At 39.0% G+C, this 13822-nt stretch overlaps 1 protein-coding gene and 1 long non-coding RNA gene across 4 annotated transcripts in view; one reads left to right on the top strand and one right to left on the bottom strand.

The window, feature by feature from the left end:
• Positions 1-5223: 5223 nt before the first annotated feature.
• Positions 5224-13822, bottom strand: part of ROR1 (receptor tyrosine kinase like orphan receptor 1) — a 149440-nt gene continuing 140841 nt past the window's right edge. For all 3 annotated transcript variants that reach the window (XM_083448021.1, XM_083448019.1, XM_083448020.1), the window contains exons 8-9: positions 9406-9617; positions 5224-7981 (exon numbers count right to left, since the gene is read on the bottom strand). In XM_083448021.1, the coding sequence (XP_083304147.1) occupies positions 6557-7981; positions 9406-9617 (1637 nt within the window). In that variant the 3' untranslated portion in view covers positions 5224-6556. The remainder of the gene's footprint in view (positions 7982-9405; positions 9618-13822) is intronic.
• On the top strand, positions 7293-9734 carry LOC310680979. The gene is made up of 2 exons (XR_014513034.1): positions 7293-7404; positions 9377-9734. It is a non-coding gene; the product is annotated as an uncharacterized lncRNA (long non-coding RNA).

Here is a 13822-nt window from a genome sequence, read left to right as displayed (position 1 = left end):
GGTACCATTGTATAAAGGGCCCCATTACCTTCAGTAGCTTAGGGCCTCAGCAAACTTAAATCTGGTCCAGAGCTTCATGGTGGAAATCAACACACGAGGGCAAAATGGCAGAGGAGGCAAAAGTGCAACTGACTCACCATGGCTTTCCCACACATAGATGACCCGAGGAAGAGATGGGCAAGATGCTCTATGCTTTCTGGGGTATTTTTGCACATCTGTAGTCGAGGAATAGAAACTTTCATCTCCACTCTGTTGCGCCTTGTTGAACATGGAAGTGTGTGTGCGTGTTGTGTGTGCGTGAGAGTACTTGTGTTGTGCGTTTGAGCCTTGAGCTGATTAAAAACACACCTGAGAGAATACAAGCACATGTATTGGTGTAAGGTAAAATATTTATACCTGTGTTGTGACAGAGTGTCAAAGCATGCACAACTGCATTTTTGGTATGGGCCACTGGCCAATTTAAAGTTTATAACTTGTGGCCTTCCCCCAGTTTTCAAAAGCTTTCACATTTCATCCTTGCTATGATTTCCCTCGCTTAGCAGTTTATTGTAGTTTTTGTTGTAAGCTAATGTTGAATGAAATGTTTGGATACAAGTGTGTCATCTCTACCCTAAAGGGGATGTAGTATTAGTCATAAAACAAGATAAAACTACTCCTGTAAGACTTGCTTCTTTAAATCATTCTACTGGCCATTAATTAAAGTAATTAAAGTCGGTATGTGCCAGTAACATTTGCAAAACTATGTTCTCAACACCACGGCCTTTCTGCTTTAAAAGCATTTTTTGCAAATGCAGCACCAGAACGCGGATGCTTTATTTCCATGGGGCTGTGATGAAATCTGGATGCAATTTCCAGATAAGGAAAAGGATCCAAATTCTGAAGCTAAATCATATAACAGCCAGATTCTGGATATAAAATACTTTGGGGAGAGGTATGGACAGAGTACAACTACACAGGGTGGGGGTGGGGAAGAGGCCAACAATTCAAAAAACAAGATGTTGTCACAGGGCCTAAGCAAATATAAAACTCCTGGGATTAATTTTGCAACAGACTTATTTTGCAGATATCCCCACCTGCATGAGCTTGCTTTTATAGATCTAGTATATATCTATATCCTCTATATCTCATGGTGGTTATACTCCCACATCAGTGGCAAGATCCTGCATGCTGTTCTGTGGTAGACAAGCTTTTTTGAAAAGCAAAGATGGAGAAATGAAAATGAATTCAGACTTTTTTCTGGACACCTAATATTTCAAATATTCTGCAGTTGCTGTTCAGAGGACTCTCTCAGGATTCAAACAGGAACATAAATTGTTCTGCTGGATTCCTCTACTTTAAAGGTCCCTTGTTAATTCACATCCAGATTCATGTAAAGATTATATTTTATCTCACCAACCCTTAGCACAGCTGTGTGTGCAACAGCTCTTGTGTTTGTTTGGGGGGATTGCATTTGATTTTGTATGTAAAAGCTTTCTTCATCTCACATTTCTTTCATTGAAATTGCATTTGTTTTGCGTTTCCTTCATGTGCTCATTTTGTTATTCAGTATAGTTTCAAATCTCCATTGAAATTTCCCCTTCCCCCTTTTTTTTATTTATCTATTTATTTTGTCCATTGCTACACTCGAGCAGATATTGGAAGCCACCACCTAACCCCTCAGATGTCATCATGCAACATCATTCCGTTGCATTTTCAGCAAAAATTAGTAGCTACCAATGGAAAATGTGATAGTTGCTGCAGCTGATGCCACTTTATCTTCCCAGGTATCCCAGAATTACCCTGTGTTGGAAGCTTCTGGGGAGATGGGTGGCTGCCAAGAGCAGCTACTGCTTTTCTGCTCTGCTGCCAGCAAAAACATGTAATCCCCACCCACTGAAAACCTTTAACAGTGCTTCCATTCTTCCATGTTTCATCCTCTGAGCATTGGGATAAATGTGAACTGGACCACTAGTTGTTTAGTTTTCCATTCATCACAAAACATATGCACACCCCTAGATGCAATTCAACTGTAATCTGTCAGAACAGTTGAAATCCTGCTTCTAAACACATGCATATTTAGCACTACTGGAATAAAATGGACAATTCCACTCAGAAATGAAATTGGTTTGAAATCAGTTGTCCCACTGCGGACATAAAGATTATTTTGATGATTCAAGGTTGTTCTTCACAGAGACCAATTCAATACATAGTCTCAATATGTAGTGTCTTGTGTTTTCAGCATTATATACTACCTCAGCAATATAAATGTTCTTACTTTTTCAAGCTCAAACAAGAATATGATTGGGGTATATCGGCTGAATGAATCATCTACCCTCATAAAAATATGGTTATAAAAATTATTGCAGAAAGTTGCAGCTGCCCCATTGTGAAGTCAAAGGGTTTGTAGGCCCACAGAGAGACTGGTGTTTTGGTGAGTGATGATCCTTAGCGATTGAAGATCCAGCCAGAAGACAGACCTTTTCTGAGAATCGATGGATGTGGTTTTATGAGTAAGAGCTGCATAATCAGTCTCCAATATCATTAAATCTTTATGCTGTAGCAGTGCTTTGCATGTGTAATGTAAGAGAATGTGACTGCTTTATTTCCTGTTGATGGAGGGAAATACCGTATTTGGAAAGGGGGGGTGGGTAAATGTGCACACAGTGTTTTATTATTTTTTCTTGCTCTGGGCATCACACGTATGTTCTAAATAGGCTCTTTAAGTATTGTATTTGTTCATTGTTTCTGACACTTTCTTGAAGAGTTTCCTTAACCAGCTTGCAAAGCTGAAATGGTTGATAAAAGTGGAATACCACTGAGCCAAACAATTAATAGTATTTGCACAACCCACATAGTACACTCTGGAAATCGTCAAATTCACCTCAGCCAGTCTTAGCCAATATGGTCAATGGTCAGGGATGTTGGGAGTTACAGCCCAACAATACTGGCTATCCCTGCTCTAGGCTGAAGTCCACACTCTCAATGACTTTCTGGTTCATGTGTTAGTTGGTTAGTCAGTGCGGTGATCCAGCTGAGCTATGTGAAGAAACAGCCTGCCAAAATAAATGTGCAGTTAGTGAAGTTGTTACTAGTGAGCATGCTGTTCACACATACCCATGAGTTTTGGAATGCACTGTTTCACTGTGTATGTAACATCAAGCCATAAGCCCTGATTAAGCAAAAGAGCCTGTGCATACAGCTTCCATTTTGTTCATTCCTCCAGTGAGCAAACAAACCATGTAGTGGCTGGCTTAGCATTAGTGGCTGGCCCAGGAATTGTTTCTCCCAAACAAGTTACAATTGAGATTTGGCTTTAGATTGTGGTTTGCTTGGAGCTAAACAAACCACAAGTGTTGGGTCAGAGGTAGTTAACACTAGCCACTCTGTGGTTTGTTTGCTCACTGGAGGAAAAGAAGTGCAATGTGGGAGACTTTGAGCTGCAAGCCCCAGCACATAGCTTGTACACAGCATAATTTGCTTAGCCATAGCCTATGGCTCCGTGTTGCACCTGAATGTGGCCATAGTGTCCTCAATTTTATTGCTAGCAGCCTCATTGTTCCTTGGGGCACAACTGCATCGTATAGTGACTGGGCTGATAATATAGTGACTTGTGAAAGGTCACCCAGTTAGCTTCATGGTTGACCATCCAAACTTAATTCTACTCACTGCATGAATTCTTTTCTTGAGCAACTAACAACATATGTGAGAACTCATAATTGTAACTAACTTGTGGCCCTCACGTTGCTAGAGTCCAGCTCCCACCAGCCAGCATGACCATGGTGAACAGTGATGGGAGTTGATGTCAAGCTACACCCACAGATGCCCCGTCCTTGTTTACCCCATTGAATGCATGAATGCAGAACTGGGTACAAGTATGGCTCCAGGTCCAGCAAGAGATTTGGTCAGTAAGTGTACAAGTCTTCTTGCATGTATTTCAAAAATAAAATCCTATTTTGCTGGTTTGTCAGATCCAAGAACCATGCAGTATTCAGACCTGTCACGTTCATTGTCATATATTTATCTTCAGTCCTTAACTCACTGCAGGGCAATTCCCAGTTCCAGCTGTGATGCTTGCTTTGTAAAAGTGCCCCTCTATTGAATCTTTGTGAAAGGTAATGAAACTATTAAACTGTGTGAGGTAACCTTTAAATTAGGTGCTTTTTTCTGTTAGCAGGATTAGACAGGATTTTGTCCTTTAATATTGCTGTTTTTCTGAACTTACATTTGCATCTCTCAAGCTTCACCCATATTATCCAATTGATAGTGTTGAACTGCTTTCTTGTCTTCATTAGCTCCTTTGTGAATTCCTGTTCCTATTTAAGTGGGTTTTTTAAAAAAAAGCACACAACCTGTACCTTGTGCAAGAAGAAAAAGATTTGATAGTTGGCATTAACGATTTTTTCTATTGCGCAAGACAACTGGCTCAGTTTTTCCTCAGTGCATGGTTTTCACTGCCAATATTCTATATTTAACAGACACACAATTGGCTTGTATTTTGAAGATGCTTAAAGCATCCACAAATTAAAATATATGCAATTTGGCTTGTCATTCAGAATACATCTCATGAGAACTTTTGATCTCTTTAGCAATAGTGACTAGAATAGTAATAATAATAGTAATAGAAGAGCCCGGGGGAGGGGCTTTTGAATTGTTTTTCCTCAGACAGTTGTCTCTTTACTTCATTGCACGGCAAATAACTCTGTAAAATGAAGGGGAAATTTTCAAAAGCAGTTTGTAGAAAGTAAGCAGTACACAGAAAAACATAAAATAGCCCACTTTGTGAGATTGATCTGGGGACAGTTTGGCGATGGATGATGGTTAACAATAGTCTCAAATGACTAATAACAATAGTCTCAATTGACTTATTGTATAAGGAAGGCTAGCAGGATGTGGCGCTTAATTCATCTGAGATTTTCAGAACATTGATTATCATTCCGAAAATATGCATGTTCTTCTTTAATACCATGTTTTAATATCCAGCAGCATATAATAATCAGAGTTTAATATCACTCTGGTTGTGTCTGAAATACAAAAATGCACTTAGCTTCTGCATAAAGTAGTCTGTGTTGCTACGTTTACATGCTTACCTTAGTGCAACATCCTCAATGAGTAGATTAATAAAGTAATACAGTAATCAAATGCATGCAATGAAAACAAAATATGTATTAAAACATTGTCTAAATGTCACCTTGTATATTTTAAAGGCATATCCACGTAGTTAAAAAATGAGAAACAGACAAGAAATAAAAAGCAGGATGTATTTTTCACTTCTGCTATACAAAGACAACATTTTTGTGCAAAAGATTTTGAAAAAAAGTACTGTCAAGTGTCTGAAAGATTTGTGTATATAATCCATACAAAAATTATTTTAATAAAAAAGTCTGAGAGGTTGTAATTTACACAGTATTTTTTCAAACATTACAGTGGTTTCAAAATAATCCAGATTGATTACACCTGAATAAAATTCAGTAATAAAAATGCAATTTTCTAGTAAAAAGTTAATTCTAATTCACATTATTTGAAATGACATACAAAAGTTATCATAGAAAATTTCTAAAAAATTGTTGTGTACAACTGATGGAATGTAGGCTTCCCATTTCAGGGTTATCACTACAAAAGCTATTTATTTTACTTGAAGTAATAAATATTCTTGGGAAAACTGATTGTCTGTTATAAAATAAGAATTTAGAGTTTTCTTTAATTAAAGGGTTGCATAGCAACAAAGGGATACAAAAATTCTATTGCAACTACAGATATAACGTCAAGAAGTATAATTTTCACTCACTTATCGTATGCAGTTCCAAGAGGGTTCTATTGCTTGTCCTAGTTTATGCATGAGCTTAGATGTATCACTAGACAGAAACTGTTTACATACTCAAAACTGAATATGTCTGAACAAAATTCTTGTATAAAAAGGAATTGTCGTTTTGATAATATATTGCACATCCACTACACTTCTGATTTGTGGATGCTGTTTAAAGGGGGGGAAATAATAAAAGTCAATGCCCAATGTGTGCCATTAGAATGAAATACAAGCAAATTTATCACTGTGTTTGGTTTCACCCTATCACTGGATCAGGTACTTGTGTCTTGTGGTGCCCTCAAACCACATTAGACCAAAAAAGAGTACAACTTCCATTCTACAGGAGTGTACTTAATCGTCCTCAACATTTGTCTTAACCACGTTCATTCATAAAAGTGACCAATATTAAAATGGGTTTAGAATAATAAGATTGCTGAGACAGAAATTACTTGGTTTAAGGAACTGTGATTAAATAAAACATATCACAGTTAAGTTTCTTTTTCACTCACTCTCTCACACACAAATTTCTTTCTCCTTGGTAGCTGTAAAATAAGGGTTCACCCAAGATATTGAGTGTAAACTCCATTTTTGAAAAATACGGTTGGCACCTCTTTATCCTGTTAAGCACAAATAAACTTCACAGAAGATACTTATTGCAAATATCTCTTTATACAGCCAGAAGAATCTCCAATAAAATATTTGAATATAAATCTCCTCTAAAAACGTTCTATATTCCATATTGTAAATAGGTTTATTTACAAAAGTCTTGTTTATTTACATCTCTGCTGAAATCACGGTCTCATTATGTCCATGAATACTGGAATCTCCTAATAGAGATGTCTGTTTGGAGTCAATTTTGTAGGGTTTTTGAGTTTTGTTTCCAAAAACGGTTATACTAATCCCACTTGGATGACTCTGCATAGACATATGAGACAGCAAAGGAATATTTGCATCCTGATTAGATCCTGAAGAGGGTAAGCTAGTCACGTGGCCGGTACTGGTTGATCCACTTGCACTACTTGGCGAACGACTCTTTGGTGGAGGACAGTGCTGAATTACTCTGGGTGGGCCTGCAGGCTGGTAGTGAGCAGCTGGGAAAGCAGCATATCCAGGAGGAATTGGATATCCATTTAAAGGAATAAATCGCTGGTTTTGAGGTATTGGTGGGCCAATAAATCCAGCAATTTGGCCTTGTGGTATACCCTGTGCTGGAAACATGTAGTTAGGGTACCTAGGGTTACTCAGGTTGCTAACTGGGCTTGCACTGAGAGAAGTTGTCTGAGTGGTAGCATTTCCACCAGAAGGAGTAGTAGAACTAGTGTGACTTGACAGCCCCTCCCAAGAACGCAGCCTGGCATGGATATCTTTAAACCTTGGTCTCCGAGATGGCAGCTCATGCCAACATTCGGTCATTAAGCTGTACATTCTGGGAGGGCAGTCTTCAGAGCATGGCAAAAGTTGTCGCTTCCTAACCATTTCTATGACCTCTTGGTTACTAAATCCATAATAGGGCTGGAGACCAAAGCTGAAAATCTCCCACAGGACAACACCAAAGGACCAGATGTCTGAATCGGAAGAGAATTTGCCATACAGAATTGCCTCTGGGGGCATCCAACGAATGGGTAAGAGGGACTTGTTTTGAACTCTGAAATAATCTGCAGAGTAGATTTCTCTTGACAGTCCCAAATCAGAAATCTTCACATGAAGTTGTTCTCCAATTAAAATATTTCGAGCAGCTAGATCCTTGTGAACAAAAAAATGACTTGATAAGTATTCCATCCCTGCTGCAATCTGAACTGCTACATGCAGAAAATCTCCATGATCTAAGCTAGATTTTACAGTACCATCCTCATCACTGCTGCACCCAACATCTGAATGTGGTGATCGCATTATAAGAAATTCATGCAGGTCCCCTTGATTCATGTACTCAAAAAGCATGCAGACTGGCTGCTCCTGAGTCACAACGCCAAGAAGGCAAACGATGTTGGGATGATGCAGTTCTGCCATCAGAGAGGCTTCCTGCTGGAACTCTGCCCACTGTTGTGGATTGTTGCAGTCCTTTAGGGTCTTAATTGCAACCAGCTGAGCATGGTCCATGCCTGGTAGATAAAGGTGTCCCTTGTAGATTTTGCCAAAGGCACATTCACCCAACTCTTCCATAAAACGGACAGCAGATAGAGGCAGCTCTTTGGCTTTGCTCTGTTAGAAAGAAGACGACATGTCAACAATTAATTTGGATGATGGCTAAAATCTCAGTGCCATATGTCTGATACTGTAGGAGGATACTATAACAAGAGTGGTGCTGCAGTGGTTTTCAAGACACCCCTTCCCATTTCTTTACTTTATAGATACAGAGTTAAAAATAATTCCGTCATAAAGCATGTGAACTTCAATGTTTCCATTCATGAAGTAGGTGACAGTAATTGAGTGGGGAACTCAATGTTCAGGACCTTTCGGAAATTAAGTTTTCCTTTACTTAAGATCCTTGCTACTCTCACTCCAATTTTGCCAAAGCAGTATTGCAAACAAAAGAAGAAAAAGAAAAGGGGAGGAGCAGAAAGCCCCAATGCACTTTATTATCATTTGAAAGTGACACTCAGGACTGAATTCTAATTTTCCTAACCATTTACAAATTTTAGATAAATACTGTGTGAATTAATATATTGCAGAGGCATTTAAACAAGCAGCCAGTTGACTGTGCAGTGATGGCAGGAAATTAGCTGTATTGTTGAGACACAGATGGTTTATATTATACAAATCCTTTAGGCTAAAACTTGTTTAGGTCTGGCATATTGTAAATTATATTTTAGTAATGAAAGTGAAATGACCTCTGTCTGACCTCATGCAGGATTGTCTGTTTTAACCAACCTAGTGGAAAAGTATGAAAGAAAATGAAGTCATAAAGTTTTGGCAGGAAAGGGGTTCATTTTAAGTTAAGCAGTTATAAATCTGCTTAGTTTTTGTTTGACAGGTATTTGTCATATGGTGGTGTACAAAATGCAAAGAAGTGTAAAACACATATGAGGCACTATGCCAACATAAACCAAGTACAAAGGAAATTTGTCAGGGGACACTTTATCTCTATCAGTTGCTTCTATTAAATGAATGACAAGAGCGGACACAATTTATGATATTATACTAAGCATGTAGCAAGTGCCTTGAGTTAGGGATTACTCTGTAGTAAATGTGCTTAGGATGGCAGCCTAACAGTGCAATCTTACACATAGCCACTCACATGCAAGTCTCACCGAGTCCAATAGGAGTAAGCTTTAAGTAAATGAGTACAGGATTTAGTCTCATGTACAAAGCCTAAGTCTCATGTACAAAACTGGGAATTTGGTTTATTTCTTGTTTTTATTGAATCAGTTAGCATATGTCCAAACTCAATACAATTTTATATTCACAGAAGAAAGAATATTTTATGGAGTGGAAACAATTGTAATATTGTCCTACTAGTATTTGTGAAATGCAGTCAGCTGGGATTGACACATCATTAGGAAAACTATTGCACCCAAAAGAGCTGGAAGAGACCAAAATAGCAAAGGTTCTTTGAACTAGAATACTAAGTGGAAACATTTCTCTTTTATGACATAGGCATATAAAGTGGATTTCACCAACAATACCTTTGGTTTATATGCATTCAGCATAGACATCTCTACGTTCTGTCCTCTGACATGCTTAGGCTGCCTTTGCACTGGAGGGGAAGAAGACTTCTGGTTGTTGCGGCAAATACAGATGAAGAAAAATAGTAAGGCAATAGCCAGGGGAATTGTAACACTTGGCACCAATATATAGAGGATTTCCATTTTATTCTTTTCCTTGGAGTCTTTTGTGTCTAATTCAGAAAAAGAGGGGTGGGGAACAATGGGAAGAAAAGCATAAAATCTCATGCTAAAGAATGCAGTTTTGTACATGAAATAAAACACAAGTTTTGTGTGCCACATGAACTGTTTCTGATGACTGTTCTATTTCTTGACTGAGCAACAATAATACCAGATAGTTGTGTGCTATTAAGTTTGAGTACAGTTCGTTTGAAGGCACTTCGAGCTTCCAGTGGATAGCCACAGATCCTATTTGGAAAAAAGCCAGCTAAATCCAAACCATTATCATAAGAATTTATTCAGAAACCATGGGGTATGAAGTGCACTTGGAGGAACATTTTTTAAATCCCCAACAAATAATTATATTCACATTAGTGTTGGATTTCATGCTTCTCTAAAAGGCCTGACATATGGCAAAGGTATTCTTTAGGAAAAACTTGACAGCAGATGACAAAGAATTGAGATAACCTGGACCAAAAAGATAGATACCCACCCAAACTGGCTATGGTTGCCCTGTAATCAGATAGATTAGACATTAAGAAAAACAAGAGCTTAGTGCATAGTTAATTGTTTTTGTAATGCTTTATTTTGGCAGAGTAGCAGTTTTGCAGCTCAAAACTGCCTTAATGGGGTGAGGGGAACCAATTGTTTTCTCTGCAGAGAGTGGGTTTACGTAAGTAACATCACAAAAATGTCCATCTGTGGTGCCAATGCTATAACCCATAAATGGGCTAGGTGCCTCTCAATGCCTTCCACACACACAAAAATTGGCTGAGACTTTTTGATTATACTGAAAAGTTGCCAACATATTTGGGAAGCCAGACAGGTATACAATGCCTTGGCCAAACCAAATGGGGTGGAATGTTTTCCATATCTTTTCAGAAAAAGCCACATAGATAATGTATACTATTTCAGAGAGCCAACAGATACTAGAGTTTAGAACCCTGAAGGAATGAGGCACTGCATTATCTTAACTGTGACATGAACTTCATTCCTAAAATTCAAGTGCAGGCTAGTTCTCAAATTTCTTTTAAGTAGTTCTAATTGTGCTTTTCTAGGTATGGGCAAAAGTACAACTCTTAATCTCTGGCTCTCTGATTCATTAGGGTTTTTTGTGTGCCATCCATTGGGTAATTAGTGGCACTGTTTGAATGTGACAAGTGCTGAGAAAGAATGGCATATAGGCTTCCATTGTATACATCGATGGGTTTATATCTCCCACTCTTGGGTGTGTGTTGTTCTTTTTAAAATATTTGAAAAAATGCCAAAGGTGTTGAGTAGCATTCTGTGTAGAGTTCAGAAGACCCTAATGCTTCATGGTGAGAAAATGGAGCTGCTTTAGAAGGACGGAAGGAAGGAATGGAGGATGGGGGGGGGGGGAGAGAGAGAGAGAAAGAAAGAGAGAGAGAGAGAAAGACAATGAGACAGGTGACAAAAGAGTTGAGAGAACCTACTGTTGTAGGTGGCATTACGGACTTTCCAAGTGTCCAAGTGTGCCATAAAGCCTACTTAGAATAGGTCAGCCTGGTGCTCTCCTGTCTTTTGCAATTAAGTAAGCAAGCCATGCAACAGAGAGAGGGAGCCACATACATCTGTTGTAGGCATTTTATGTACACCTAAGTCTTACATACCAGGTATAAGGGCCAGATGAAGGAAGGGAACACCCTGAAAGATCCTCTGGGAAGGATGGTAGTGGTGTGTGAATGTTATTTTGTTGTTGTTTAGTCATTTAGTTGTGTGTGACTCTTCGTGACCCCATGGACCATGGCATACCAGGCAATCCATTAAGTCCTCCTTAATTATTAATCTTGTGTTTTTATATGGCATATTTCCTTTTGTTTCTGGTATTCTCAACTCCTACCTGCCCCCCCCCCAAAAAAAACCATTGGAAAGAAAGAAAGGTGCATGTAGATATTATACTGTAATAGGAGGAGAGTTGCTCTTATTTGTTCTTGATCATGCACACTTTGGAGTGTGGTGGGGAGGAAGTTAATGGAAACTTCCCTCTCTTGCAAGATGCTTGTTTGCGTAATACAAATGTTTCTATTTCCATTTTTTAAAATGTCTAAGGCTGTGAGTTTATCTTTTTAATTTCTCCAATATTAAAAGATAATGGTCTTCCCCATTCTTGAAGAACTTTAACCTCATGGGCACTACACATCACTCCTGGATTGCAAACAGCTGATCACTGCTGACACCCACCACCCACACACTCCTGAAGCAGCCATAACAAATGCTGGCCACTAAGGCATGCTGCCAAAAGAATTGGGGGTTCCATCCAGAAAAACCAAATGCTGGTCTAGTTCAAGCCCTGCCCAGAGAGGTGAGTGGGAGCTTGAACATTAGGCTGACACATCTTGACAGTAAAGTCAGACAAGTCGGAAGAGAAGATGTGAACTACTAAGTCAAAGAAGCCACATGTAGCAAAGTGATGAAAGATGAGAGAGACCAAGACCATCACAGCCACTTGATGAATCTTTCAAGGATAAGAAAAGAACAGAGACTCTGAATTTTTGGCAGCAAAACCTATAGCAACATTTCACCTCTTTCCCTCCTTGTTTAATAACAGGAAAAAGTACATGATAGGAGGCATATGCAGAAGCTCAAGGAAGTACATGTTTCAAAAGCATTTTAAGTTCAACTCTAGCTGTATTTGACATTCCCTTTTATTCTGCCCTGTCATATTTGAAGGTTTCAACAGAAGACGTTTGAAAAGTCTCAAGGACAGTGTTTCCGGAATGATACTACAGTGGTACCTCGGGTTACATACACTTCAGGTTACATACGCTTCAGGTTACAGACTCCACTAACCCATAAATATTACCTCGGGTTAAGAACTTTGCTTCAGGATAAGAACAGAAATCATGCAGCAGCGGCGCGGCAGCAGCAGGAGGCCCCATTAGCTAAAGTGGTGCTTTAGGTAAGAACAGTTTCAGGTTAAGAACAGACCTCCAGAACGAATTAAGTACTTAACCCGAGGTACCACTGTACTGTTTCGTGATAGCCAATATTTTTCACAAGAATATGTAAGTAAGATTCATGCTATGGATCAGTGCTCACTAGTAGAACTTTTAAAATACTTTCAGGGTTGCTTTAAGGGCTGTGGTGATTTTATCCTTTGGATAAATTATAACTGTAGGATCGGAAGTTTGTTAAACACATTCAGGTGTTTATCTTGTAGAGAAATGTTCTGGAAACCTATCGTCCCAGTTTGAATGTAACGTTCTCAGTTCAGCAATCTAAGTTTTGATGGAGCAGAACTGAACTTCAGGGGAGGTTATCTACTAGTCATGATGGCTGCGTACTGCTACCTCCAGTGTCATAACTACCCATTGCTGGGGAGTACAAGTGAGGACAATGTTGTTGTACTCATGCCCTGCTTGTGCACATCTAGTTGGCCACTGTGAGAAAAGGATGCTGGACTGGATGAACCTTTGTCATGATCCAGCAGGGCTCTTACAATTGTATGATTTCCTGGTTTGTTAAACCATGGCTTGCATAACATCTGGACCAAGAAACTGGTTTAAGTGCTCACTACAAACCACAATTGCAAACCACAGTTCAGTCTTGGTTTGTAGAGATCCCTTTAAGTGATAAGGCAGTTTTCTCAGTTCAGAAGTCATGGGAAACTGTAATTTAATAAACCAGAAGTCAGAGGTGTGTGTGGGAGAAATTCACTGCTTGTTCCTGCTTTAATAAATGTTTTTTCTTGGTCTGGCAACTTAATGTATGAACCAGACCATAGTCTTACCAGTCTTTAAAACACACATTAGTTTTATATAGTTAGATGTAGTACTATATATCGGTATGACATGAAGGCGGGCAAAAGTATGTATGCCTGCTAAGCTTAGCTAATGTATGTAAAACATACATTTCTAGGTATGGGTTGATTAGAGAAAAATCACTCCTTATATTCTTGCTTTCCCTTTTTATATAACTTCACATCAGAAGGTGGCAGGCAGGAGCTGCTTATGGTTAAAATTAGCTAGACTGGTAGATATAATCGTAACACTGTACCTTAGCTGGCAGCTTCACGTCTATTTCAGAACTTCTTGGGCCTACTAAGGAGAGTGGAACTATCAAAAAACTAGAATACCGGGGGGGTATTCTCCTCCCCTACCTGTCCTTAGTGGCTTTTTTCCTTAGGGAGGAAGCAGAAATTTTGGGAATACTTCACCACCGCCATAGTATCATAGTCATAATGTTTGCACCTTTGCAA

This window comes from Podarcis tiliguerta, assembly GCF_965153285.1.
Source record: "Podarcis tiliguerta genome assembly, chromosome: 6".
Taxonomy (NCBI): domain Eukaryota; kingdom Metazoa; phylum Chordata; class Lepidosauria; order Squamata; family Lacertidae; genus Podarcis; species Podarcis tiliguerta.
Note: the sequence above shows the minus strand (reverse complement) of the source record. Positions and strands in the feature narration are given on the sequence as shown.